The sequence below is a fragment of the Eufriesea mexicana genome, unplaced genomic scaffold (assembly GCF_001483705.2).
Source record: "Eufriesea mexicana isolate 0111107269 unplaced genomic scaffold, ASM148370v2 scaffold10819, whole genome shotgun sequence".
In the NCBI taxonomy this organism is placed as follows: domain Eukaryota; kingdom Metazoa; phylum Arthropoda; class Insecta; order Hymenoptera; family Apidae; genus Eufriesea; species Eufriesea mexicana.
The window spans coordinates 150,492-178,405 of NW_016918457.1; the positions used below are offsets into that span (position 1 = coordinate 150,492).

At 29.8% G+C, this 27,914-nt stretch overlaps 4 protein-coding genes across 5 annotated transcripts in view; 3 read left to right on the forward strand and 1 right to left on the reverse strand.

Annotated features, from left to right (window-relative positions):
* The window catches only part of Hsepi (D-glucuronyl C5-epimerase), a 2,483-nt gene extending 1,425 nt beyond the window's left edge, over positions 1-1,058 (forward strand). The window contains exons 5-7 of the mRNA XM_017908447.1: positions 1-165; positions 253-440; positions 527-1,058. The exon at positions 1-165 is cut by the window's left edge and continues 30 nt beyond it. Coding sequence (XP_017763936.1) covers positions 1-165; positions 253-440; positions 527-1,058 — 885 coding nt within the window. The remainder of the gene's footprint in view (positions 166-252; positions 441-526) is intronic.
* A 1,444-nt stretch (positions 1,059-2,502) lies between these two features.
* On the forward strand, positions 2,503-3,682 carry LOC108553519 (zinc finger CCHC-type and RNA-binding motif-containing protein 1). The gene is made up of 4 exons (XM_017908448.1): positions 2,503-2,615; positions 2,946-3,057; positions 3,127-3,432; positions 3,545-3,682. The coding sequence occupies exons 1-4, from the start codon at positions 2,503-2,505 to the stop codon at positions 3,680-3,682; spliced, it is 669 nt and encodes a 222-aa protein (XP_017763937.1).
* Positions 3,683-4,284: 602 nt separating this feature from the next.
* Positions 4,285-5,679, forward strand: LOC108553521 (U6 snRNA phosphodiesterase). The gene is made up of 4 exons (XM_017908450.1): positions 4,285-4,376; positions 4,827-4,969; positions 5,048-5,385; positions 5,491-5,679. Exons 1-4 carry the CDS (start codon positions 4,285-4,287, stop codon positions 5,677-5,679), a joined length of 762 nt encoding a protein of 253 aa, XP_017763939.1.
* A 975-nt stretch (positions 5,680-6,654) lies between these two features.
* On the reverse strand, positions 6,655-27,730 carry LOC108553511 (sorting nexin-8). Of its 2 annotated transcripts, XM_017908440.1 has the most exons (9): positions 27,500-27,730; positions 26,772-26,899; positions 11,864-11,996; positions 9,146-9,339; positions 8,865-8,982; positions 8,097-8,556; positions 7,814-8,030; positions 7,051-7,239; positions 6,655-6,827 (listed from the first exon to the last, which is right to left on the reverse strand). In XM_017908440.1, exons 1-9 carry the CDS (start codon positions 27,522-27,524, stop codon positions 6,741-6,743), a joined length of 1,551 nt encoding a protein of 516 aa, XP_017763929.1. In that variant the 5' UTR covers positions 27,525-27,730; the 3' UTR covers positions 6,655-6,740. The 2 variants fall into 2 exon arrangements, with proteins under 2 accessions (XP_017763929.1, XP_017763928.1); XM_017908439.1 differs by lacking the exon at positions 27,500-27,730 and having other exon boundaries at positions 26,772-27,031.
* Between the last annotated feature and the right edge of the window lie 184 nt (positions 27,731-27,914).

Consider the following 27,914-nt stretch of genomic DNA (forward strand, 5'->3'; position numbering starts at 1 on the left):
ACTAGTAACATAGTGCTACATACTTATAACAATCACGTTTATTACGGAATTGGTCAAATTAATCATCAATGGAGAAAATTCACTAGAGATTTAATTATTGATCTACAAAAGGGTTTATATCTAAATGATAAAAATAAAAAGAAAATGTCTCGTTCGAAATTAAAGGTAATATATAACAAATATAAGAAATGTTTGAAAAATACTGATGGAAAGGAATTAAAAGATGAATAATAAGAATAAAATATTTTATAGATTGTTAAAATAACTTTGTATGGATCTGGAATGATTGATAATATAACATTATCTACAAGTGAACATATGGAGCAATTCTATGATTCAGCTAGATGGTTTGTTAGTAATCAGAACATTAGTTCTGGTGGTTGGGCAAATCCTGTTAGGAGAAAAGTAGCTCCTGGAATGGCTACTCTTGAGCCTGGATGGTATTATACTTTAACAGTTTATTAAATCGTTACTAAATCATAAGTACATTTATTTAAATGTATATATTTCTGTATAACAACCATAGGTATTCTAGTATGGGTCAAGGACATGCAATTTCCGTATTAGCACGAGCATATTATCATTCTGGGGAGGAAAAGTATTTACAAGCTGCTGTTAGAGGTTTGCAACCTTTTAAATTATCCTCTAGTAAAGGAGGAGTAGCTGCAGTATTTCTAAATAAATATGTGTGGTATGAAGAATACCCTACAACACCTCCATTATTTATACTTAATGGATTTATTTATTCTTTAATTGGTTTGTACGACCTAAAAAGCATAGCAACGGGTAAAGACGCGGAAGAAGCATCTCGCCTCTTTAATCAGGGTATGACGTCCTTAAAAAGCATGTTAACATTATATGATACAGGTTCTGGTACTACATATGATTTACGTCATTTTACATTAAAAACTGCTCCAAATTTAGCTAGATGGGATTATCATTCTACTCATGTTAATCAACTTCTTCTTCTCAATTCAATTGATAGCGATCCGATTTTTACTACTACAGCAGAACGATGGATAGGTTACATGAATGGTAAGAGAGCTGCACACAATTAATTTTAACGATTAATTTTGATTAATCACGTAAGTTTTGAATTTATCTAATTTTTATTTATTAATATTTAATATCTCATTTTTTCTACTCCATTCTGTATCATACATTTTGTAAATAATTTCAAACAGTCACAGAATAAAGTGGACCAAAATATATTTATCTTTTTGTGCAATTATTACACAAAAATAGTAACAACCAAATTTTTAACATTTGTTCTTAATCACTCGCCGATACTTACGAAACGTTAGTACATAAATAAACAGAAAGCATGATAGTGAAGGATATATATGTAATTATACTTATACTTAGTAATTAAGCAATTTTCAAGCGATATTTTTAAAAAAGCCATCCTTAAATAGAACCTTTAAGAGACTTAATTAGTAGTTAATTTATGTAAATGTTTTAAATGTAAATTCTGTACTTACAGAATTAAATATATTTAATTCATTTTATAAAATATGAATTTTTTAATTCGAATTTTACATGTGTTCTATTATGTTACAATACTAAATTAAATACCTTTTTATTATTTAATTGTTTTATTTCTAATACATATATGTATTAACATAATTTCGTATCTTCAATAAAAATAGGTTTAACGACATAAGATATTATTTTATGTAGGAGTAAAATAAGTATTAACATTATCTATATGTTATATTTCTTTTAGATAAAATTTTGTCAGAATCTTTATTTATAGTATCACTATAATGAGCAAAATATAATTATTTTAGTTATCTTTTTACACCTACATAAAAAATTTATTATATTAAATATAATTTAATGTAATAATTTAAAACCTTTCTAATTATTTCTAAGTATAATTTAATGAAGGATGTAACTTATCACATCTTCAATGTACTTGAGATTTTATACAATATTACATGTTGGTACTACTGATAGCTAAATTCGTAGTATACTATACGTATAGTTTACACTATTTTTTTCAGTATGTATATAAAAATTGATATTGTATAATGTATAAATAATTATGACGATATTTTTGTAAGTATTTATAATATGTTACTGTTTAATGTACAATTAAAATGTTATTTAAATATATCACATTAAAGAGTGTAAGTTTTTTTTTTATAAAATATAAGAATAACATTCAAGCCATGTAAATGTATTATAATTATATTATGTTATTAATTATCTCTGTGATTTAATTACTAATATCACTAATATTACATGTAACGCATGAACTGTCAAAAATAATTTTATTATTCTTATATAGAACGTATTTTATATAGAAGAAATATTAATATAAATTATCAGCTTTATGAAATTATTATTAAATATATCATTCTATTCTTTTTTTTTACAAACAATAAGAATAAATATAACATACATTTTAAAGTACATAAAATTTCATTTTGTAACAATTTTGATTTTTAGTACCATTTCAGGTTAAATTAAATAAATTTTATAAATAATAATAAGATAATGAGTGGTGGAGTGGTACCTAGTAAATCAACAGTTTACATTTCGAATTTACCTTTTTCATTAACAAATAATGACATACATCAACTTTTACAGAGTTATGGGAAAATTATAAAGTAAGTTGTAAAATTTAAATATCTAATTTTTGCATTATTTATGTGATGAAAACTATATTATTTACTTCTTTCTTTATGTATTCTATAAATCATTTAAAATTATTTAAAAACTGAAAAACTAAAAACATTGTTATACATTTAAAATCAAGATATTATTTTAATGATACAAGAGTGTTTAATAATAAGATATAAACATAAAAATTGATATAATTAATATATAATTGGTAACATTATTTTTGTAATATATAATGATAATTTTGTAATGAGATTAAAATTTTTATGATTTTTACAGCATAAATAATTTGAAATATGATATTTCTATTTGCATAGAGTGACAGTAATGAAAGACAAAATTACAAGAAAAAGTCGTGGAGTTGCATTTGTATTATTTCTTGCTCCAGAAGATGCTGTTGCTTGTGCCAAAAACTTAAATAATACTGAGGTGAACTACTGCTTACTTCATATAATAATATTTATTACATCTAATATTTTGTAAATTATTTTTTAACAGATAGGTGGTCGAACAGTAAAGAGTTCCATAGCAGTAGATAATGGACGAAGCACTGAATTTATTCGTCGTAGAGACTACCCAGATAAATCTCAATGTTATGAATGCGGGGAAGAAGGTCACTTATCATATAACTGTAGAAACAATACACTAGGACCAAGAAATCCACCATTAAAGAAGAATCGAATTAGAAAAAAAAATAAATCTAACAATCATACCAACAATTTTAGTAAAAACAGTGATGATGAATCAGCAGAGGATAATTGGGATGATGAAGTAGAAACACTAAGTGCTGCTATTGCGATGGAGGTAATGTATTTTTATATATTATTCACAATGTGACTAAAATTTAATCAGTATCTGCATATACTAATCTATGTTTTACAAATTTATTAACATTTTATAAAATTTCATATTTTAGCAAAGACAAAAAGAATTAGAAAATAATCAGAGATTAGCAAGTAAGGGATATGAAGAAGAAAGTCAACCAGTCCAAAAATCTGGCAAAAGATATAAAAAGAATGAATATTTTAGTGATGAAGAAGATTTTAGCGAATAAGTAAATGTAATAAAAGAACATAAATAAGAATAATATTAAAAAAGTATAATATAATAAAATTTAAAAAAATATTTAATATTAAGTTCCTAAAGTATTACCTTGCATATAAACTTGTAAACTGATATTTCATTTATTTTATGTGTATAAATTGTAATTAGTTTATAATACATCTATAATACTATAATTTAAATTTCATTTTATTTAACAGTATCTAAACCTAAAAAGAGTAGTACTATTTTAGCCAAGTTTTAAATAGATTAAAATTATGTCAATAGAAACGTGAGTACATAATAATGTATGTACATCATTGTCCATTATGTCTATATTATGTTTTGAGATTTTTAGTAACTTAACCTTATAAACTTCGTTTGAAAGTTATTAAAAGAAATTTTAATATAACCACCTTTTTTTAAATAGATATATTGCTTAAAAAGTAACACGTTTAAAAATAGTAAAAATTAAGTATTATTGAAGAATAATGAGGATATACTCCAATATTATATTTTAACAAAGAATTGAAAGATAGGAAGAGCCAGTATAAATAATTGTAAAACATAACCTTAAAGTATAAAAAGTTAACGTAATTTTAAATATTATATACTATGTCGGGTTTGGATTTATTAAGTATTTATGCTTCTGATTCTGAAGATGATGAAATTGACGATAACAGTAAACCTAATGAAAATTCTAAACGGTATTTATCTTCTTCCTTTTAATAATTATGTTCCGTAACTTCTAATAAGTATATAAATATACTGTGATTTTATTTATAGTTTAAAACGATATAATTTATTTACATGGAATATATATATTGGAAATATTTAATAAATTTTAATTTTCAATTTTTAATTATAATTATATTTAATAATCAATATAGAATTATTACGTGCGTATTTATAATATAATGTTGATACATATAAAAATAAATATGTGTGCAATGAATTGTATTTTCTTTTCTCACACGTATATTTTTATATAAAATTTACTCGTATTATTCTATTTAAACTTTACAAATTTTCATTCAGAATAAACAAAGAAAATATATTTAATAAACTTTATTAAAAATAGATATAAAATATATTTCATCATTTTTGTTTTCTATATTAATTGTATAAAACATTTTTAAATAATATTTATTTTGTAGATTACCTTTACCTGAGAGCATTGTAGCATGGAAAGGAGTTCCTCATCATGAAGAAGTATATGATGATCCATTACAACATGAGGGAAGAGTAAGAAGTTTTAAACATGAACGTGGTAACTGGGCTACTTTACTTTATATTAATTGTTAGTATTTAAGAAAATAAATAAATATTATTGTTTAAGCTAGAAAAATAAAACCATTGCAACAACTTTAAATTTTAGATGAACCTTGTGAAGTTATGCTTTCATGGATGCTTTTAGTCATGGAAGAAATGCCAGTTAAATGTAATATATTTTCTGAGCAATGTCATATTAGTATAACAAAAACTTTAATTTTAAAGTTTCATTGGATTGAATCCTTTGTAGAAGAAATTAAGAAATTATGTGAGCAGACAGATCAATTTACATTAGAGCTTCTAAATGTACGGGCATACATTAATGAGGAAAAGACCCGTACATTTTTTGGGATAGAGTGTGATGACTGTAAAGGAGTTCTCAGTCATCTTGTGAAAAATATTAACAATTTTCTTGCTGAATATAATTTACCATCTTTTTATGAAGTAAGTAATATTTGTTATATGAAAGTGTAGTTACTTATTTTTAATAAAAATTTTGTTATTTATTATTTTGTTACATAATAATTATAAATGATTTTTTATGTTTAGGATTGTTCCTATCATATAAGCTTTTTATGGTGTCTTGGAAATGAATTTGAAGTTCTAAATAGTCATACACATTCTTTGACTGCTAAATTAAATCAATTTTTGGTTGAGCATGCAGAAGCAAGATACATACATGTCACTAAAATACATCTTAAAATTGGAAATAAATTGTATGCATTTAAACTAAGGTAACAAAGAATATCTCTAGTTATAAGTTAAATGTAAAATAAGTTTATTATATTTATTGTGTAAAAAAAGTGTACAAATAAAATATTTGTATATAAATATTTATGTTATTATTCAAACCATCTTCTATATAATAACAAAAGTTATGCTCTAAGAAAATAATAAATTTTATATAACTTCAGCTTTTTCTACTTTTCTATTTTTATTTTGTTATGTTTTCAATTATTTAAATTTATGATTTGTGAAAACACTTATATTTATATTTATCTAATAAATTATTCGTGGAACTTATTTTTTGAACATATTATAGCTATTTTATAGTTTAAAAAATGTTAATGTTTAATATATTTTTTCTGTTTACTTATAATGTTTCTAATAATCTTTTTAATGTTTCTAATGTTCCAAATTTTGTTAATATTTTTATAAAAAATTGAATTCAAATGATTTTTAATTTAATAGGAATATAAAAGTAAATGAATATGGTTATACAATAACAATATATTTTGTTACCAGTATACAAAGGCGAGTATCGTATATAAATGTGTGTAAAATATTCCATATATCCACGATCAACGTGGCGTACAGAAATTACGTTAACACTCGTCAGACTTCTAAATCGTATAAAAAACGCAATATTTCTGTAAACAAATTATTTACAATTGTTTAGTATTTTTATACAGACATTTTATGTAATTGTGCATCTTTACAAAAGAAAGCGTCACTTATTGTATATACAGTATTATATGCTCGTCTAACGAGTATCGATCAGCTCATAAAATATATTAAGTACACAACAAGGAATGTATTAAAAAGTCTTCGGATTGTATATGTTCAAAATATAATAGCATGTACAACATACTTTTTTAATTATGTATTGCACCCAGTTATTTTTTTTCCTTTTTCTTTTTTTTATTTTTTTATTTATTTTTTTTTTAATGAACTGCATTTATTACTACTAAAAATGTAAATTCAATATGGGTGTCTTAAAACAGTACATTATAATTATTTCACGGTTTTCTTTCTTAACAACAAGGCTTACCTTGTTACAAAATAAAATTTTCTTCTCGCTATGAAATTCCGTTCGATCCAGTAGTTGATTTCTCTGGTAAACACTTCATGATTGTTGGTTCTATCAACTTCCATACTTCAGCGAGCTATAGTGCATTTTAAATGTTATTTATTTAAAATATTGATACAAAATTATTTCAACGATTTTCACCTCAATATATATGTAAAAAATAATAACAAAAATATTTTATCCTTTTTGTGATTGATGAATTGCACTTACCAAATTCTCATCTGTTTGTCGATAACATCAAACACGATGGAAATTATTACGATATTTAAAATATATTGCGAATAATGGAAGAATCTCACCTCAGAATGACCACGAATTTGCACGTTGACAAGACTCTGTAGAACTGTAGCAAGTATTTCTAAATGGGCGTGAACGAGCTGTGTCTCCATGTGCAAACAGTGCAACGAAAAGCAATTTCGTAACTCGACGTTTGCAATCACCGACTCCTGAGCCACCATTTTATTTTCAAGATATTCAACTGTATCACTCTGTAAATAAAAACGAATTTGATGGAATAAAACAGCCGATAAAAACATTTTACTTCGAATAATTTATAATCTGTTAAAGGGCAAATAATATATATATAATTATAACAATAATTTGAATACAAAAAATAAAAATATTTTTTATATTTAACGCAATATTATATTTTCTCTATATCATACACTAATAAATCTAGTGTTTTGTACTGTACTATTGCTGTTATTAAAATATTAACTTGTTTTAAAGGTATATGTAATAACATGTTATAAGCATTTTGCGTACAACTTGAATTTGATATCAATATAAAAAAGTAAAGGAATATATCGAAATATGACAGCTGCACGTATTAGCCTGTTTTCAATTGGAACGAATTATGTAAGACGATACAAGCTTGAGATTATATATTATCACATTTTTCCTCCGACATTAACATAAAAGACCTTGAGCAATTTCCGAATAATCACGTAATAACCTGCGCACACGGTAACAATGAATCGAGTTAAGTCACCGGATAAATATACCTTTCTTAAGGCTGTAAATCATCGTTTGCTGCTCCACCGTCTTGAAGGATCTACTTACGTCAGTTCCGCGTATCACTCCTTGCATTTGCCGCTTCTTTAAGGATAACATAGTAGACAATGCACGTTGATGATCGGCGCTGACACCACGTTCGTGCCTCTCACACAGGATTCTATGCGCCACTAGAACGTCTAAGAGAAGATTCAGCCTTTCACATATCATCGTTTCCTCTCGGACTGCTTGTTGAAGAGCTCTTGTTGAAAGTAGATTGAATTCTCTGAAATTACGAACGTATATAAGGAACCTCGTAAAAAAGGAAAAGTATTTTCTATGAAGTAATTACTTCGAAATTATGTGGAATCCTTTCTTCATCTCTTGCCAAATAGTGGAACCACCAGTGGCCCAAGCAGTGGTGCCATGCGGTTCCGAAGCTAAATTGCTTAACTGAGTACCTAATTCCGCCATATCTACCGCATAACTGTGCGATCTGATTGCTAAACAATCGGCAATATTCTTTAATCGGGAAATTCCGAGGAGTATCACTCTGATCTGGTCGCGACTGTTCGCGAACTCGGTCAATGTTTCCGGAGGCACCAATTCCTTTGCCCTCGACGACAATTCTGACGTTGCAAACTCGTCAGGTACTCGCCTGAACACCTCACGAATTTTGTGCTGTGTTTCTTCGCCAGTGTAAGTAAAGAAGAATTGCACGATGTGATCTTTGCTCACTACAGGATGACGAGCAATTACGGTAAGAAATCTTAATAAGGATCGTCTTCTTTCTTCCAGAAATTGAGAGTCAGCTGTAAATGTATATATTATGGTTAGTAATTCAAATTATGTTATTATAATATTACTTTTTGCAATAGTCTAGAGAGTAAATTTATAATCATGAAAATATAATTAAAACACTATTTTTATTATATTTTAACACAGTTTTGTTCATTTAGCTATCGAAATTAATAACAATTCTTAGTATCTATGATGGTAACAAGTATGTAACATTCAGTAAGTGAAGAATAAAAGATATTGAACACGAATTTTGTAAAATTATAAATATCTGTTACAGCATGTTAAAAGAAAATAAATGATCAATGAATCAATATTTTACCTCCCACAATCTTCTTCGGTGGTAATTTCGGTATCAACCTATAAGGAAATCTTGCCAAGAGAAGCTCGTGCAACGACACAAAATCGTTATAACGTCTATAAACGACGGAATTGAATCTCTGAAAATAGAAACTGTTTTTAGTAATCATTTCATAACTACAGCTTATATTTAATAAAAAAAAAAAGGAAAAATAAACATTTTACTTAGAGAAATTTTTGTAAAATACAAAAATAATAATATTTCAAATTTATGCCGAGCAAATAGGGGTGCAAGAAAAATACCTTGCTGGTTACTTGATACTCCACGTGCTTCAAAAAAATTCCTTTTTTCTCTGGCACCAGGTTCACCTCTATCATGTCCAAATTGCATATATCCGAATAAGTGAGATTCAACTTGGCTGGATTGCTCCCTTTGTGCAACCTCTGAGCCAATAGTGTTACCTCGGAGAGATCGCCCAGAACAGGAACAGGTAATTCTATGGAAAAAAAGACCAACATTAAAAAAAGAAACAAATTTTAAAACCGCTCAATGGAACCAAATAAACCAGTCTTAACAAGCCTATAATTTACAAGACTCTGTAAAATCAGCGAGGAGATACTTAATAACACAGCGTTATCTTATTTTTCTTTTTATTGGTTTATTTATTCGCTTCACCTTACAAGAGATGTGTAAGGACAAAGTTGCCCGATAAAATCTATAGCGTGATTAGATCGCGTGTAGCTAATTCGCGAAGCCACAAGTAACTTCTTTCAGCATTGTTGTTTCCCCGTCGTGAAAGATAATCATCGTCGTAGCCGCAACGTCCATACTGGAAAAGGCTTACCTGACCTACGATACTTTGTTGCGTGTACGTGATAATACCTGAGACGGTACTCGTTCTGGCTACCTTTTTACCGATTTCACTTCTTGTTACGTTAATTAGCAAAATACAACGTGAAACGGTCGTAAAAAGGAAACAGCGAACTTTGATTTTTAAACTATCACTGAACGATGATAAAATTACAGTACATTTTATTTACAGATTTTTAAAAACTTCTAGTTTTCTCATGGCAACAAATAATCATAAAGAAAAAATATATTTTTTGTAACAATATGAAATCAAAGAGAAAGTTTGTTTTATATTTAAAATATAAATTTGTGGAAAGAAAACTAAAAATCAATAGTTAATGAAAGTTAATAAGAGTTAAGTATGTTTGTAATGATAATGATATATCATAAATTCTTAATAAGAGTTAATAATGTTAATGAAAGCGACTATCAAAAAAAATAAATCACGACTTCGGAAAATAAGAATGATTATTAGATAATATTAAATAATATTGTCTTAAAGTATTATAAATATTATATAATAATAAAAGTGGCACTTCAAAATTTGGAATATAAATTATACTATTATATTATACTATTATACTATTATAATTTAAAAATTTGAGAAATTATAATAGTAAATTATAATATATAAAAAATAATTTGAAAAATTATAATTTAACGTTCTAGGATAATGAGAAGTAATCAAAGGTAACCAGTTATTTCACGCAACCTATTTCAACACAAAATGTATATACGAGTTCATCATCAATTTCATCAATGTCGGCAGAAATTCAATTCACATTCCGTACTCGTACATTTCATTTCAATAGATAGTCGATAATAACTGTTCGGAGTTTAAATGCCGTTAAAAAATAAGAGCAATAGATATGCGGTGAATAAGTGACGTAAATGAAACATAGACAACACTTATGAATTATGTAGCAAGCTACCCAGTACAAATTGTACGATAATGGTACAGTTTTAATCATGATTAATGATAACACTGTTGAGTCCGTAACTCGAGCAGATAATGCGAATTCATCTGCACGAAGATTACAAATAATCTCTTTGAAATTACACGAAAATCATTTTACAACTACTTATTAGATAAACGAAACACTTTCATCCGTAATTAAACAGTAAATGATCTCTAATGAATTATTCAGAAGAAGAGTAAAATAACATCAATTATACAGTTTGTAATTAATTCCTTTTTTCCTTCTTTCTATGAACAGACGTTATTTTATATCTTTCACGAATTGATTTCTTTCGGTTTAATTAATTTTTATTGTAGGTGACCGTGTGCACGGAGTCACGACGAGTGAAATCGTTGGAAGAACGGTGCACTTCCGGTGAATCGCCTTTAACCATGATAAACCAACGTCTTTTTTACGATAAGAAGAACAAGGGATGATTGTGTTGGTCAGTGACACTATTAAAATCCGGATCTCCTTAGATGAATGTTAGTTGTGTTGTGTTTCTAGATTATCAGAGCCTCTTACGTGATAACGAGCCAATTACAGTGATACTTTTAGTTGAGTATACTCCGTTATCTGTCGAGTACGTGGTAACCGGAAGTGTGTTTACTCTCCATTAAAATTTGTCGTCGACGCGACACCGTGATACCATTTCTGATTATCTTTGATCACTCCTCTTTTCTTTCTTTTTTTTTTCATTTTTTAGTAGGAAACTTGGGATCTTTGGGATGGTAATCTAAAATTTAAACGAAGAAATATTTAGTATTAATTAGTACTAATTGTGGAAGGATCATAGAATTTCAGAATATGTTGATAATTGTTGAAGTAAGCAAGATAATTTTAGAATACTAACCATTATTTTTCTTACGTATATTTAATTCACGTGTAGAAATAATTAGAAGATTTAAAAGAATATTCACACAAATAATAAAGCATTTAATTTAAGGATTAATTGTTTCTAATAGAAAAATTTGTATATTTTCAAACACGAAAATATGTTACTTTACATACTTGTGAAAACTTGGAAATTCATAACCAAATCATTGTACATATATCCTTTTGTACATTTATCCATTGTACATGTTTCCTTTATTTATCATGATTTGGGGAGGAAATATGTATTGTTTTACCAAATTTAATTTCATTTTACTTTTATCAAATTTCATAATTGTTCTGAATTTTTTGTTTTAATGAATAAAACGTGCAACAAACCTTGAGATTCAGAGTTTTCCAGGAGTTTGTCGCTTGGGTGCTTTCCTTGCTGGGCAAACGCGACTAGAGCAAGGCCCTTGTATAATCCGCTCCTGGTTAGATAACCCGTCTTGCTGTCCACCAATTCCCATATCTATTTGCAGGAAAAAAAAGAAAAAGAAACAATATTCATAAACCTGTCCTTTCTTCCATTTCAGAAATATTTCAGAAATTACCGAAAGTTACAAGTTACCAATAATAATAAATCCTTGCATAACACTAACAAATTTGATAATAAAACAATTAACGATTCTACATGTAAATTTTACAAATCACAAATTAGCTGATTCTAAATGATGAATCATTAAAATAAATACCTCAAATAAAAACAGTCAATAAAAACTTACTAATCACTGGTTAATAACCTCAAATCATAACGGAAATTACTAGTTTTCTAGAACATGAGTATTCTAAAGCTTGTCAAAATTTTATAAACAAATTTCTGTAACTCAGCACTTTATACTTCGAGCAAAAAATATTTGTAAAGTACGCTAATAATATTACCATACTAATGTTTTATATGTTTTATACGTAATGCATGTCTGCAACCTAAAACTTGTAACTTATCAATGCACTGATATTATTAATTATTAAATTATCGTGTAAGGCGATATAGGCAATAAATCATTATCCACGAGATTACACGTAAGAGTGCCATTAAAATTATATTTTACATACATGAAAATAATTACAGTTATTTAATTATACCTCGTAAATTCTCGAAAATGAGGAACTTTGACTATCTTATAATGCGTCATGCATAGTCTAACCTCTTAGTAGCATCATTTTTCATGGAAATTTTCATAACGGATTCAGCATTTTTATCGTAATTAAAAGAGAGCGTAGCTTCGCATGATGAATTATTTACAAACCTCCCCTTTATTCGGTAATCGTTCTGTTGTTCTCACACAAGAAAGTTCCACATCGACAATTTCGTTCACCGTTAATGCAATTCTCACGACAGCGACGCCTTTCCATCACGAAACTCAATCAAGGTTGAATTTAATAGCAACGAATCTTTCACTGGTACTAGTGTCATCCTTTGCATTCCTATCTTCCAATTATGCATATTTTTATTTTCTTTTTTCTCTTAGTATATAATTCCTAAGCGTTAAATAAAGACATTTTATAATTGTTTACACGTTGGATTCCTTTAAAATTTGACAATTTTAAAAGCACTTTAATGAATAGTGAAGATATTCTTTTTAATAACTTATTCTTGTTAGCTATTAGCTTCACAATTTTTATGAAGAATAGGTAATACTCTATGGATATATGGTAGTATTTTTAGTAGATTTATTTGATTTAATTTTTATTTATATATTATATATTCATAATTTTTAATTTTAGTCTTTATATAACATATTTAAATGTTTTAATACGAACTAGAAATTTTTTTCAGAATATGATCAAAATTTGAACTAAAATTTGTAATTTTAAACTTAAAAAGAATTGCTTCTTTTAAGTAACATTTGAGAAAAATGTTAAAAAGTTTTCAATAAAAACCTTTTACGTTCCGGCATTGCGTTTCTCAATTTAAAATAACACGATAAACACGATTTGAAATAACGAAAGGCACGCCTAGTAGAAAATAACATGGTTGCGCAAAAGGTGCGCGGGAAAATTGTGGAACAGGTTCGCATGGAAAACCATGAGAAAGATGAAGGATATTAGCTTTATGCCTTGGTATACGCTCGACATTTTCATCGTTACCAAGCAGATAAAAGTTCAGGGCAGTATAAAATAATTCTACCTTTTACTGCTTATTATCTAAATCCAACAATACTTGGAAAAATATCACGAAACACCACCTATTGTATTAACAGATGCCTTTGTATGAGAGATACACACACACACACACACACACAGAGAGAGAGAGAGAGAGAGAGAGAGAGAGAGAGAGAGAGAGAGAGAGAGAGAGAGAGAGAGAGAGAAGGAGAGATAGGGATTTTAATATCCTGACACTCAAGAATGTTTTCAAGTACATATTACAATAGAGAACGACAAGGAGATTGTATGTTTCTTGTTAAAATTCACGATTTTTATACATTTATTTGTGTTCTTATCTACATTTGTTTTATTTGTAACTTTATTGTAGATTAAGCTAAAACAACCACTGGACATTAACAAGCTTTATATAAATTATCAAATAATCCAAACGTAGAACTAGTAAATCTAGCAAGTCTTCATCTGACAAGTATGGCAACAATCCCTCTGTATCAGATTTCAACGTAAAAGCTAAACGATCTCTATTATCGCCATTTTCATATGGTTATGAGCTATGAGATTAATCGAATCTAGACAAGATACCAATAAATCTTCCTTATAACTTCTCACAACTTCTAAATCTAACACGTTCTATTTCATCACCATGCCTTCGCGTACGTCATGCGTATAGGTTAATTAAAATCAAGCGGTCTGTTTACACGAAAGGTAGGGGGCCTGATTTAATCTGAAAACGGCTTAATGCGACGTAATCCGCATGATACACTCGACTAACGGTGCAACCTCGGTTAACACCGAGAACGAGTCCGAAGGATTAGGCCATAAATGAAAGTAACTGCATTCCGAGAATTTTTATACCTTGCTCTGCCATTCTACCTCTCCTTCTTTCATTCCCATTGCCTCTCTGTTCTTCCCAGATCTGGCAGAGTACACGGGGACCGCACGTTACGCGCATCTAGATTCTGCTTCAACACAGGCTACACCTAATCCGCGTCTCTTTGTGATCGAGCGTTTCTATTGGAAATTGTTAACACGCGTTCTCGCGACGAGCGTGAACGAGAGCGACGTGCAAGTTGAGTTCCCTCTCTGGGAAAGATCCATGAATCGAAGCCTGGTGTAAATTGTTTTCAGACGTTGATTCGAAAGTGGTTTATGATAGAAAGAGGAAGCTAGTTATTGTTTTATCCCTCAATTCCTTTTCTTCAATTTTGTCGTTGAGTAGTTTTAAAGAAGTTCTGTGTTCTTTTTTCAATTGGAGGTTACAACGTTGCGTTGACTGCATGGTTATTAACGACTGGAATGATAAGATATGTTTATTTATATTACTCTGTGAATACATTTACGATATAAATGTGAAACTGGAATTTTAGGTTATTTATTGTAATTTTCTTACGACTATTATTGAACAGTATATTTTTAGTACATTTATATTAACATGTATGTATAACATCAAATATATATTACAAAATATATATGTATTTTATACATGAATATATTTTATACAAAATTATGTGCATAAATTATCGTATGTTGAAATAAGAACGATGAAAAGGTTATAAAATTACTTCGCGACGAATACATCAATTTTAATTAATTTAAAACCTATTTAAAACCTAAAAATCATTGAAAATTCTATTAAGAGTATACTTGAACTTAGATCAAGGTAAGCATAATTACGTTTATTTGAAGTATTTCAAATGCTGAAGCGCTTGCTGGAATCGATTTCTTGAGAAGAATACAAATGAATTTCTTGATTTTTCAGTAGTTTATCTCGTATTCGAAATATAAATGGCTCGAGAATATAAATGCTTCTTTACAAAACGAGTTTTAACAACGGAATGTATTCAAACCACAATTTCATGGTGTAGACAGCAGGATGCTATTAAACTCGTTTCCACAAGAACAACAAGCTGTTCTCACGAATCGAACCTATTTACTCGTTTCTCTCCCTTTTTTCCTCGTGAGGATACCGATATTATTATAAGGAATTTCAATCTCAAATGTAGGTACATCACGTTGATGATAACTTAATATTAGTACTGCAGCAACCAGTAAATCTGCCTTTCAACGATATGCTTTATGGTACATGCTTGGTTAGCATATAAGAATGTCGATCATTGATCGATGAGAGAAAATGAATTTCGACGGAAAATTGGATCGCACGATAAAATAGGGTAAAATATTAATAACAATAATTTTTAAAGAAGCAACGAATATATAGAACTTAGTAATAATAAGTGATAAAATTTATTAAAAATTGTTATAGAAAAATAAAGTACAACAAAAATTTGTAAAAATGCAAAAATGATCAGAAACATAGGAATCCTTAGGTTATCACTGAAGAATAGAAATTGCTAAAAGCTAAAACAAACATTAAGAGTATGTTTTGAAAATAATATTACATATATAACTATAAAATAAACAATTATGTAAGTATAAAAATACTATAGCCCATACATTATAAGCTTCAAATAAAATCCTAATAATTAAAATAGATGTGTGTTGGAAAATTCAGTATTTTTCAAGCAAAATGATGTCCACGTTCATTACAATCTATTCTTAAAAATCCTTTTAAATATATAAGCGAAAAAAGCTATTAAATTAAATTCAAGAAGAAACATAATAGATTTATTGATCTCTCAGTTATCAAATTTTCTTTAATGATCTTAGAAAGCTCAAAATAAAAATAAAATTCCGAAAACCAATTTATTCGTATCTAATTCCATAGCTGTTTACTGCTTACTACGGATCTAGTTCCAACTTCTCCGACAGTAAATTAATTTTCCGGTTGACTGATACCCATTCCAATTCCTATTTTCTCAAAACTGATTTTACAACTGGTTGACTTACCGCGTAAAATAAATGAAAGGGTTAGGATAAGTTGGCTGGACGTGAGAACAGAAGCGCGCCAAAAATAAACAAAAGAATGGGAAAAGAGGAAAAGCGCATGCGTTCGAACGTTAAGCATGGGCAAACACAAAAGTGCACAAGAGCCGTGGTGTTCCGGTGTTTGTTCCCGCAGTTCGGGTTCCTTGTTTTCTCATCGGTTTCACGAGCATTATTAAACCTTAATCGTTGATCAAGTTCAGCGGGAGAGGAAACCGCAGTGAAAATAAGTTCCTTGTTCGTGGTACGTGTGAACCTGGTATGCCGAACAATCGCCGCGAAAGCTGAGAGTCTACTCCGTCACGAGAGTTCGTCTTTTCAGTTTCAATAATCCCTCGCACCCCCCACCATTCTCCCCACCCTCACCACTCCTGCTGCATTTGAATCGCGTCAAGGAATTCTCCTCTGAAATACGATTGCTCGTGAACCGGCAATGCGGGTGTTTTTCTATTTGCATCTTCGTCTGACCTTATACAGTCTACGGAGTACATTCGTCTCGCACGAACGAACTTTTATCTTCGGGGTGCCATCGTTTTGCGAGATGAGAGGAAATATTTGAATGTATTTTGTACGTCGAATGGAAACTTTCATGTTTCACTTAGCTCTTATTTTTCACACAATGGAGTTTCTTCTTTACGTGATTTTGAGGTTAGGTCTTTACAGGCTTGTTTAACACGATATGTTTACAATTACACGAGTTTGAAAATAAGTAAGAAAATGGATTTAAAATGATGAATTATGTTGATAAAAATAATTGACAATACAATATAGTCTTTTTTCTTTTTTGTATTTCTTTTATGGCTTATTGACTATTTACACATCATTTTATTATTTATACATTCTTGCTTCGCATTATTGTATTTGTTATATATATATTATTGAATGTATTTCTATATTTTAAATTACTTATTGTATATTTTGCGTATTTTAAGATAAATTTTATATTTTACTGCAAATCGATATCTGTATGGCGTTTTTACAGGATTTTATGTGGTACACTTTCACCGTGTAAAAGCAGTCCCAGGTATATATTTTCAAGGAGTATGTCATTTATGGGTAAATGGCAGGAATATTTGATTTTGAACAGTGGAAAGCTCGAGTTAGTCGCAGTGAATGGTTTTAAATATTTTATTCGTGGATATATGTAAATTACATATAATATGTATACAGAGTGAACCGATAATTTCGACTGGATTCAATATCTCCGTTATTTTAGAGATATGGACAAATATTACATATGTATATACAAAAGTTGTATACAAAAATGTAAGCTATAATTTCTTTATAAATAGAAGGTTTTCAGAAATTTTAAGGTAACATTAATGGACAAAGAATCTTTATTGACAGAATGGATTTTTAAATTTTAAGAAAGAAGAAATGGATTTTAGAAGGTATTAATTACTTGTATCTCGTATTACTATTACACGATAAGTAACACTTTTGCGATAATACTGCGAAAGGTAGAATTACTGTCGCTATGAAAATAATACTAACATACTTAAAAAAGAAAACAAATTAATTTTTTAATGTCTATTAATAATTTATTAGAGCCTACATTATGACAACGAGATAATAAAGAAACAACTTTTTAACAACGACACGTATAAACGCAATGTGGAACAGAGTGAAACTTAATTAAAAGAAACGGAAAGAAAAAAATGGAACACAAATGGAGAGAAGTGGTAAACAGGAAGAGGAAACACGAACGTAGATATACATACATATATAAAATACCTGTTTAGAAGACACTGTCCTACTTTTGTTAACTATGAACACCGAAAAACTTTCTAACAATCTCATACCGAATAAGATAAATGCAACTTCATACTGGAAGAAAAAAGAAAGAGATAAAAACGAAATTAATTAACGATAAGGCGAGGACGAAAAGAGACGAGCAGACTGTACATCGATGAGCAGGAAGAGGAAAGACGGACGCGTGTATCGTATAAAGCGCGAAACAACTGGAATGTCATTAAACAAAATTAGTCTCGTCCGCGACGGAAGAAAACCGGAGGGCAGGGAGATCTGCTCATGTCCATGATGGCTTTATCTCACGTGCATGTTCGTGTCGATCGTCGCATGGTACGCGTGCGAGGATCCCAACAACTATACAGTTTCAATTTCCTATCAATTGCGCGAATGCGGAAACAACAGAAAATGTTTGCTAGAATTATTTATCTATGACACTATGGTATCTTAAATTAAGAAATTTATATGTAAAAACTTTTATCCAAAATCTAAAGGTTTTTATATACAAATTTTTTCAATAAATACATAAAATATAGGTACAATATTAATCATTTTATGGTATTTCATACTTGAAAAATTCTCATACCTTTTTCTTTTAAAATTGTTATAAAGTTCATATGATACTACAAAGAGTCATCAAACGAAATTAGGTAATATCCGTGTTTACAGTAGATCATGTAATTTTTTATTATTATATAACTTCATCAGTGTTACAGCGAGCAAACAACAAAATTACCCGTTATCTTATTTGAAAATACATTGTTTGCTAATGTATACATTTTTTACATGCTAATCGTTACTTCGACCAATAAACAGTGCACCACGTTCTACGCATCATAAGTCATCGGTGACATCATCATAATAAGACGTCGATGAAATTTATATTAGGACAGAGAAAAATGCTAATTTCCACGATATCCGAGTAATGAAAATTAAGAGAGAAACGACCTATGAAGAATTCGACGTAAACGCTGTTTTTGTTTAATTAGATGCTTTATACTGCCTTTTTCATTTAAAACTTTTATCTCCTTTCTGGGAAATGAAAGTGTCGAGTAGAAATTTCGAACAGCCCATGATTGCACATGTATTGCACGGTGTTTCACTATGTTGGGTAGTTTTCTCTTATTGCAATGCTCGGTGGGGCTGTCCTTCTGTTTGATAGACAAAGAACATGCGGCCTTCGAGTTTGAATTCTCCATTTTTCATATGTTACTTCAAACACAAGTTTTGTTTGCAACTTCCGGGTAAGATCAGATACGAGGCGTGGAAGTTATAATTAAACCACTCATTATGTTCTTATCCATTTTAAACAAAAAGAAAAAGAGTGGAAGAAGAGACAAGGGGAAGTCACATTTTAATAAATTAGAGTATAAATTTGTTACATTTATATTGTATTATTTTATATTATATTTATCACAACTTCATTTTACATTTTCATTGGAAAAAATTTTGACATTAAGTTAAAAATTAGCAAAGATAATTATACTCCTCTGAAATTTATACAATAATTTTCTTTTAAAGATGAGGATGAAAATGAAGATGAAACTAATAAATGACTAACACTGTAGATCATCAATGTCTTCATAATAGCATAGTTGAAGTGCAAAGGGTTGTAATATATATTAAATTTATATTTAAATATCAAATATTTAATATTAAGTTAATATTATTAAATATTAAATATTTAAATGTTAAATTTATATATTAAATTTATAATTACACGAGATATAATTATAATATGCATTTTATTATGTCGTATATGATACTTTCCGCTTTATGATTTAAAATTTGATCGGTGAGAAGTAAATAAAATATCGTAATAGCATCAAACGCAGAAATAAAATAGCGTAAAAACTGAATAAAATGTCGATAAATAAATTATGCAGATAATATGAAGAGTGCCTTTCCTTTTCGTGTAATTTCTGCACTTTGCGTGTATGCTCGACTCTGTGCAACTTTCATTAATTATATCTCAGATGATATCCAATTATGTAACTGCAAGTGAAAATTTTACCTTCGAGTATTACGCGTTTTGAACATTTTGTCATTCTATTATGAGAGTGTTTATAGCTTCACAGCTATTACTCAACGCTCCATTCTTTATAATCGATATTTTATTAAAAATCATAGCTGATAGTAGCGTATAGAGAACTTTGTATTAACACGTATGAGATAAGGAGTAATAATTAACATAAACAGAATGACCTCTACAGTGATACAGCGAGAGAAATGAATTTTGAGGAGCAAAGGGAAGAATAAAAATAAGAATAAAAAGTACAGTGAAGATGAAAAATAAAGCGCAGAACATAAAAATACAAAAACAAAGTACAAGACGTGAAAATATAAAAATAAAAATTACAAGTTATACGAATATATATATCATTTCGTGTAATTCATGAGATAGTAAATATAAAAGTATAAAAATAAAACACGAAACAGAAATATAAGAATAAGACAAGATTTATATAGCAAATATAAAAAAGGAAAAAAGAAGTAGGAAATATAAAAATAAAAAAGGAGAATATAAAAATACGAAAACAAAGTACAAAGTATATAAATATAAAAATAACAAATAAATAAGAAATGCAAAGATGTAAATATAAAATGCATACGAAAACTTCCTGGAACGCTATAAAAGCATAAGCAAGTAAGCAACCACGAAGGCAAAGGGCAAACACTTTGTATCATCTTACACGATGCGTATCATTCTGGATCGGCCTATTTATAGTGACCCGCGATGACTAGCGATAAAGCGGCGACCCACGTAACGTTATTTTGATTGTGTCATTAGTCAATGAACGAGACGCGACGTTCAATCCCTGTTACGTCGTATCGCGTTGTGTCGTGTCATGTGGTGTCACCTTGTCGTTTCTAATTTCCCCAATAATTGTCTCTGACGGGTTTTTCAAAAGCCGCATCTCGATAATAGTTCATTGTGTCGAATTAGCTGTAGGATGTCATTTGATCAACAAGCGTCGAGACTCCATAGACCGGTGCATGTACCGTGGAATTGCAAAGGGAACAAAGAAAGTTCCAGAAATGTTTGTATTATTATATGCTGGGAAAGAGATGTAATGCCGATTAAAATTAGGAAGAGAATTTTATTGAACGATTATAAGGAAAGAGGAGTCTCTTCGTGTTAATTGCATTTAGCAGAAACGAAAAATAATTGTGCACGAATAGTGATTTCATTCATGGATACATACTCAATAACTGTAAGTAGATACTTGACGTAATATAGTAATTATGAATGAAGCATAAACCATTTTGCGAAGAACGTTGTGGCGAAAAGTTCATTGAACTGATTGAGAGATGGATACACTGGGTGTTTATGTACTCGTTACGCCCAATCTATAATAATTAATTCATTCCTGTAATTACAAAAGAATAATTAATTTTAAGCGACAGTATCATTTTCATAGAGGAAATCGAACGCTGAACTTTTTAATATAAAATTTATTAAAGAATGGTTCATAATGTAAGTGTACTTTTGGAAATTTTGTAACTTTGTATTACTTGTTGCTCAAGAGAAAATATTATAATATAGTATAATTGAAAGGCAAAAGACATAATTCTTCTAATAATAAGAAATACATATACAATTTAATTATTGCATAAGTATAATACGTATTTATTGTATAATATAATAATAATAAAATAATTATTATGTACTTATTAATACATACATGTATAATAAACTCATATCTGTAATATTTCATGTTTATCTGAAACTTAAAAAATGGCATTATTTGTAATATAAGATTCACTAAATCGAATTTTAAAATTGTACCATTAATTAAAAATATAAAACGTAACCTATCTCGTTTTCCCTTATAGCCTTCATATAAATATGAAAATTTTAATTTATAAAAAGTATTTATTGCAAAGCGTTGCAGCTGACCCTGCTACATAATCTTCCATTATTACAAAGGGGCGTCCGGGCAGACTATCGTCAGCGGGCGTGTTAATGATAAAATAATGATACCGTCACAACACACGCGAGACAATATAATCATTACGAAAAGAAACTTTATTCACCGACCGCAAAGTAATTGCCGGTGATAACGAGCTGTCCGAATGAGTGATAATTCGAAGCCTACCAGAATGTACTATAGCTCGGCTAGATCATAGTACTTTAATTAAGATCCTTCCATTAATTTACCAAAACTTCCCTCGCTAATTATAAATATATTTGATCTACAATTATATTCATTTATTATCATTTTCTTAAATTATCTCGATATGCAATTTACAAGTAATTTTGTAAAATAACGACTTAATTTTTTGAAACATGGCATTGTTATGTAAAACACTGTGCAACAATGAATGTCGGCAAAAGAAGTCTTAAACAATAAATATGTCAAATCTTAGAAAATAGCCTTAGAATTACAAAATAGCATGAAATAAGAAAACAATGCCTGTTAGAAAAACTAGTCATAAAACAAGCAATTTAACAGATGCAATTAAACAAAAGAAATATTTAGACACATACTACACATACTCACACATATAGCATTGCATGTAACCACTCATAAATTGCATCAATTTTAATTTATCTTCGTGTGAGTAATTCATGAAAATTTACTTAATACTAACTATAACAGTTTTTTAAAAAAAAAGTATGACCATTTTCCAACACGAGTATTTGTTGCGACGCAAAATAGTGGAGGGTACTCTCTCAAATGTATTATTTGGAAAGAATCATTAAATTAAAACTGTGTTCTTTTATGTGTTGTACCTACAACTGCTTTTTTACAGCCTTTTCTTACAGTCTATCTGAAACAAATTATAATGTACTTGTAATTATGAAAGTGGCCAATGTAAAAAATTTAGTACAAATGAATTTTTCACTTATTTTGTATTACATTCATTTATTTTTGTACAGTAATAAATTTTTTCAAAGAATCGAAAAATTGTACTATTAGATCGAGTTCGTATTTGTATTTAAATCAATTTTATAATTTGACCAAAGGCGAAACATTTAATGTCTCAAAATAAAATATCTTTCATAATCACCTGCACGTATGTGTTGCTTTCGAGTCCTGTTAATATTCTAACACGTCTCTCTCTGTTTGAGCTCTCAATGTTTGATCTATCTTAATGTAAACTATACTATGTAGTGATTGGTTCATTACTGTTTGATGTGGTGGATGTTTAGTTGCTATTCTCATTGCTCGCTTTTCATGGGAAGCTCGTTAGTACTTTGCGGTCTAACAATGTAACTGAACGTTTCTACATTGGAAACTCGCCAATTTCGATTGTCTAACCTGTTTGACATTCCACAGGTGGTTGCCTTCTATACGAAAATCTAGAATGTACAGCGAACAGTATGAGAATAAAAAATTCTGTGACTCAGAACACACGTTTGACTGGATTTCATTCAGTTTTGGTTATGTTTGACTTGGTTTATGCCTACTGTTTAATTTTGTTTATGCCTATACCATAAATCATCGGTGATTTACAACGCTCAACAGTGATTTTTTCTTAAAAAAAGAATAAAAGATTAAAGATAATTAATCAGTGCTGTATTCTAATTTTTGTATCGGTGCAAACCGTTTCCGACTATGTTATGTGCATATCAATCCTCATACATAACCTACATAATGAAATTTAGGATTTGCACCATGCACCGCATATTTCAATATGTACGGGACGCTTAACCTCTTCAGGAATGAATTAATTGAAAAAAATTATATTTTACATTTCACTTACATTTATTTAAAATATATTTATAAGTATTAAATGGAATAGATAATACCGAAAAATAATATACTATTTGTTGTTACATATGTATACTGCTTTTAATATACCTGCACTACACTCCCTAAAAGGTTAACGTCCTCTTTATGCTCTTTAGATCACAGATTTGATAACTAGACTACCATAACAAACCGTATCCCTCACCTCTCGAATTGTTGATTTTTCCTAACCTTAATTCTCATAAACAAAAGAAGAATAAACTGGAACATAATCGACTACAAAAGTTCAACTTTTTTTTCAAAAACGATTCTGTGTTTAGTGCGTAATTAAATTCAGACTAGGCGTTGTAAAATGTTGAATCATATCGTTGAATATGCGTCTTCCATGTGACCTCAGTGCTTCAGACACACCGACTGCGTACCAGATACCATGAGACTAGGAGCGATTGCACGGTCTGAATCTTGCCTGGCCCTCTTTTTCTATCTCTCTTCCAATTCTTCCTTCTCTCTTTCCACTCTTCCATAAGGATGTAGGAGTACAAGGATACAAGAACGATGACAACGTTCCTCAGTGTCAAACGTTGCCGCAGCGCGTCGCTGATAGTCGAAAATTTGAAGGCGGTTCTCCACGCGGCGAAACCGCTACCCGAGAAATATATTCGGCCGATATTATCTGTTTCGGCACGTACACGCATAGTTCGTAGTACCGTTGTACGATTTCGTTTCGTTATCTAACCGCGTCGATGTATGTAATTCGTGTCAAGCGATGCGTCTGCGCTGACAGTGACGTATTAATGACCGTTCAACGCATTTATCGTTGTGGACGAACTACGAATTGGTCAAAGTAGATTTAATTGGGATAGGGGTTTCGGTTAGATTGAATGTTCGAAAGGAGATTCGATGGGTTAAAGAACATTCGAGATAGAGGGACTGCGAGAAAGTACTGAATAATATGTATTTTTATTCAACGTATGTATATATTTGGTGTATTTGAATCGATATAAATAACGATAATATACTAATTGTTTAAGAAATCTAGTAATTCAAATTATGTTTAAAATAACCTAAAAATTGAATGTTTATATTTGAATTAATATAATTAATAATTATAATATCTGAATTGTTTGAAGAATTTCAGAAGTTGAATTATATTTGAAATAATTTGTTGAAATTTTTAAACAAGACTCCATGTTTTTTACTACTGTTTATTTAAATTTTTTTAATTTGAATTTTATGTAGGATCTGTAAATATGGCATGGAAAAATTGTGTTGGAATTTGACAATGTAATTGTGAAAGAAAAGGAACTGAATTTTTTATTAATTTTTCAGATAAAACACGAATTTCAGATAAAACACGAATATTATAAATTCTCAGAAAATAATTCGACGTTAAAGAAGAGATACAGTAAATCGAATTCCGATCGTTTTAATTGCACCAGCTAGCTATTCGATAACATCTTTATCGTAAAGAGTGTTTTAATAACCAGTCCAGAATAAACCAGAAACATAATTCTGGAGACCCTGAACAAGCAATCTGTCGTCGAAAGTTTTTCTGGTAAATAAGAAATGTAAATAGAACGAAACGCGAACGTTACTTTTCAAATCACGAACCATAATGGTAGGAATATATAATTCTTACTTATAATTCAATGAAATACTCAATTTAATAAAATATTGCTTATTTTAATCAACATACGTATGATATAAATGACATTTACACTAATTAACGTATTTCTTTCTATTATAGATTACAAGAAATGTATAAACAATTTATTGTATAATATCATATGAAATAATACTAAACAATTGATTTGTGAGATATTATTGTATTAAATAATATTGAATTCGATTTTTAAATATCATATTCCATATGTAAATATTAAAATTTAATACAAAGGATGCTCAAATATATTAAAATATATGCATTTCAAAATTGGAACGTTGAACTGTCGACGCTACCAATAAAGGATCATTGTCGTTTAATATTAACGGAGCATGCTACATTTTTATATGGATCATCCGACAGTAACTGTTTCCTAAACTTAAAAGTAGCTGCTCACTAATACCAAGTATTTCTTAAAGCTACAATGAGTCATCGTCCTTTAGAAAATACAAATGATCAAGACATTAACTGGACGTAACTCACACAGTGAGTATTTTGTAATTTATTCCGAACAATGTGAAGATCCATGAAAAATGACTCAACTAAGAATATTTCTTATTCATTACGTTCTAACGGCGCATCGATATTCATTACCGATAGAAGATCCCGTATTTCCATATTGCATACGTATCCAGTATACTTATATTAAAATAAGAATATTAAAGAAGAATTATTCTCGATTCTCCGTGAATTAAAAATATTTTTATCCCGTAGTTCCATTTTGCATACGTATCCAGTATATTAATATTAAAGTAAGAATATTAAAAAAGAATTGTTCTCGATTCTCCGTGAATTATAAATATTTTTTCCCCGAATGCAATTCGAGATCGAAATAAAACCCGAGTTAAAAATTTTAGGTTATATCCGAATTGTCGTCCGATTAAAATTTCGATTTAATTTATTCAATTAATTTTAATAAATCTAATTAATCGGGAACGATTTCCATCCAGTACGCATCAATGATTAGCCATCATTCGATACGGAAGAAGAGTTAACGCGCAACTATAGCGGTGGCATTAACCTAAGCGCGGCGTGCGAAGAAATTACGAAGTTAAAGGCACTGTACTCTCTCTTCTTTGTATGTGACAGTGCGAGTCGCTCAGCGACACGAAGAAAGAGACGAGAAGGATACGAAAAGGAGACATACCTGGCTGAGAACGGAGCTGCTCAGCTGGGACTTGACAAGAAGGGATTTAAACACCTCTCGTTCCACATTTCCACTCGTGGGAGAACAGATCTTCTCGTAGACTTCTCTGTAGAACGCCGGTATGCAGCCTGGTTCAATGCGGCGACGAGAAGCAAAATAAAAGAACATCACTTCGCGGGAAATTTCACTTTTCACAAAAAAAAACATTACAGCGCGGGGCGAACTAGCACGTATATATAAAGCAAGGAAAACCTCCGGGATTTATATAAATAAAAACCATTATTGCGTAAACATGTTAACCTTAGATAGCGAATGCAATGAAATATCGATAATTGATGTTTCGAAAGTATAATTTCAACAAATTTGCTCGATTAAATTTATCTAGTCGTTCTTAGTGCATGCACAGAATTTTGTTTTAATTTATGAATGAATGTAATCCTTTTTAATGAATATATGTCGATGGTACTGTAGAAATCGAACGGATAATAATTAAAAAGATGTTTGCGATAGGATCGAATATAAATAATGAAACATTTAATTCACAAAGAGTAATCAACGAGTTATACAAACAAAGCACAACGCGTGAATAAGATGCTACAGCGAAAAAGAGAGAGAAAGAGCTAGCGACGCTCGACGATGTTAAAAGGGATACACGTTGCTCTTAAAAACCGGACGACCTCGGGAAGACCTTGTCAAAGGTGCATACGGTACACGGGTTCATCATTTACCGAACGACAGATCGGTCGACGCCATATTGGATCACTTGTAGATCATCCGGGATCCTGCGAGAAGGTTGCACCGCGGCTTTTCAAAGATACAGTCACGTTCACGATCGTCTTTAAAACAATGTTTTATGTACACTCGCGTTGCGTATTCTGATGGAATGACAATATAACCTGTTGGCCAGATACCAACCACAACGCAAGAACACTAACAACATACGCCATTGCCGTGTGGCGCAAAACTGACGACCAGCGCGATTCCTCCGACCGGACCGTTCTTATTTCTCCCGCCGCGCATGCGCCCTCTCACACGTTCCACTTACACTAACGGCTCTATAGGTTTCAAGCGCGGGAAATTCGTAACTTTAGAACATTATTTTGTAAAGAATGATGTAAAAACAATGTATATTATTATCTAAAA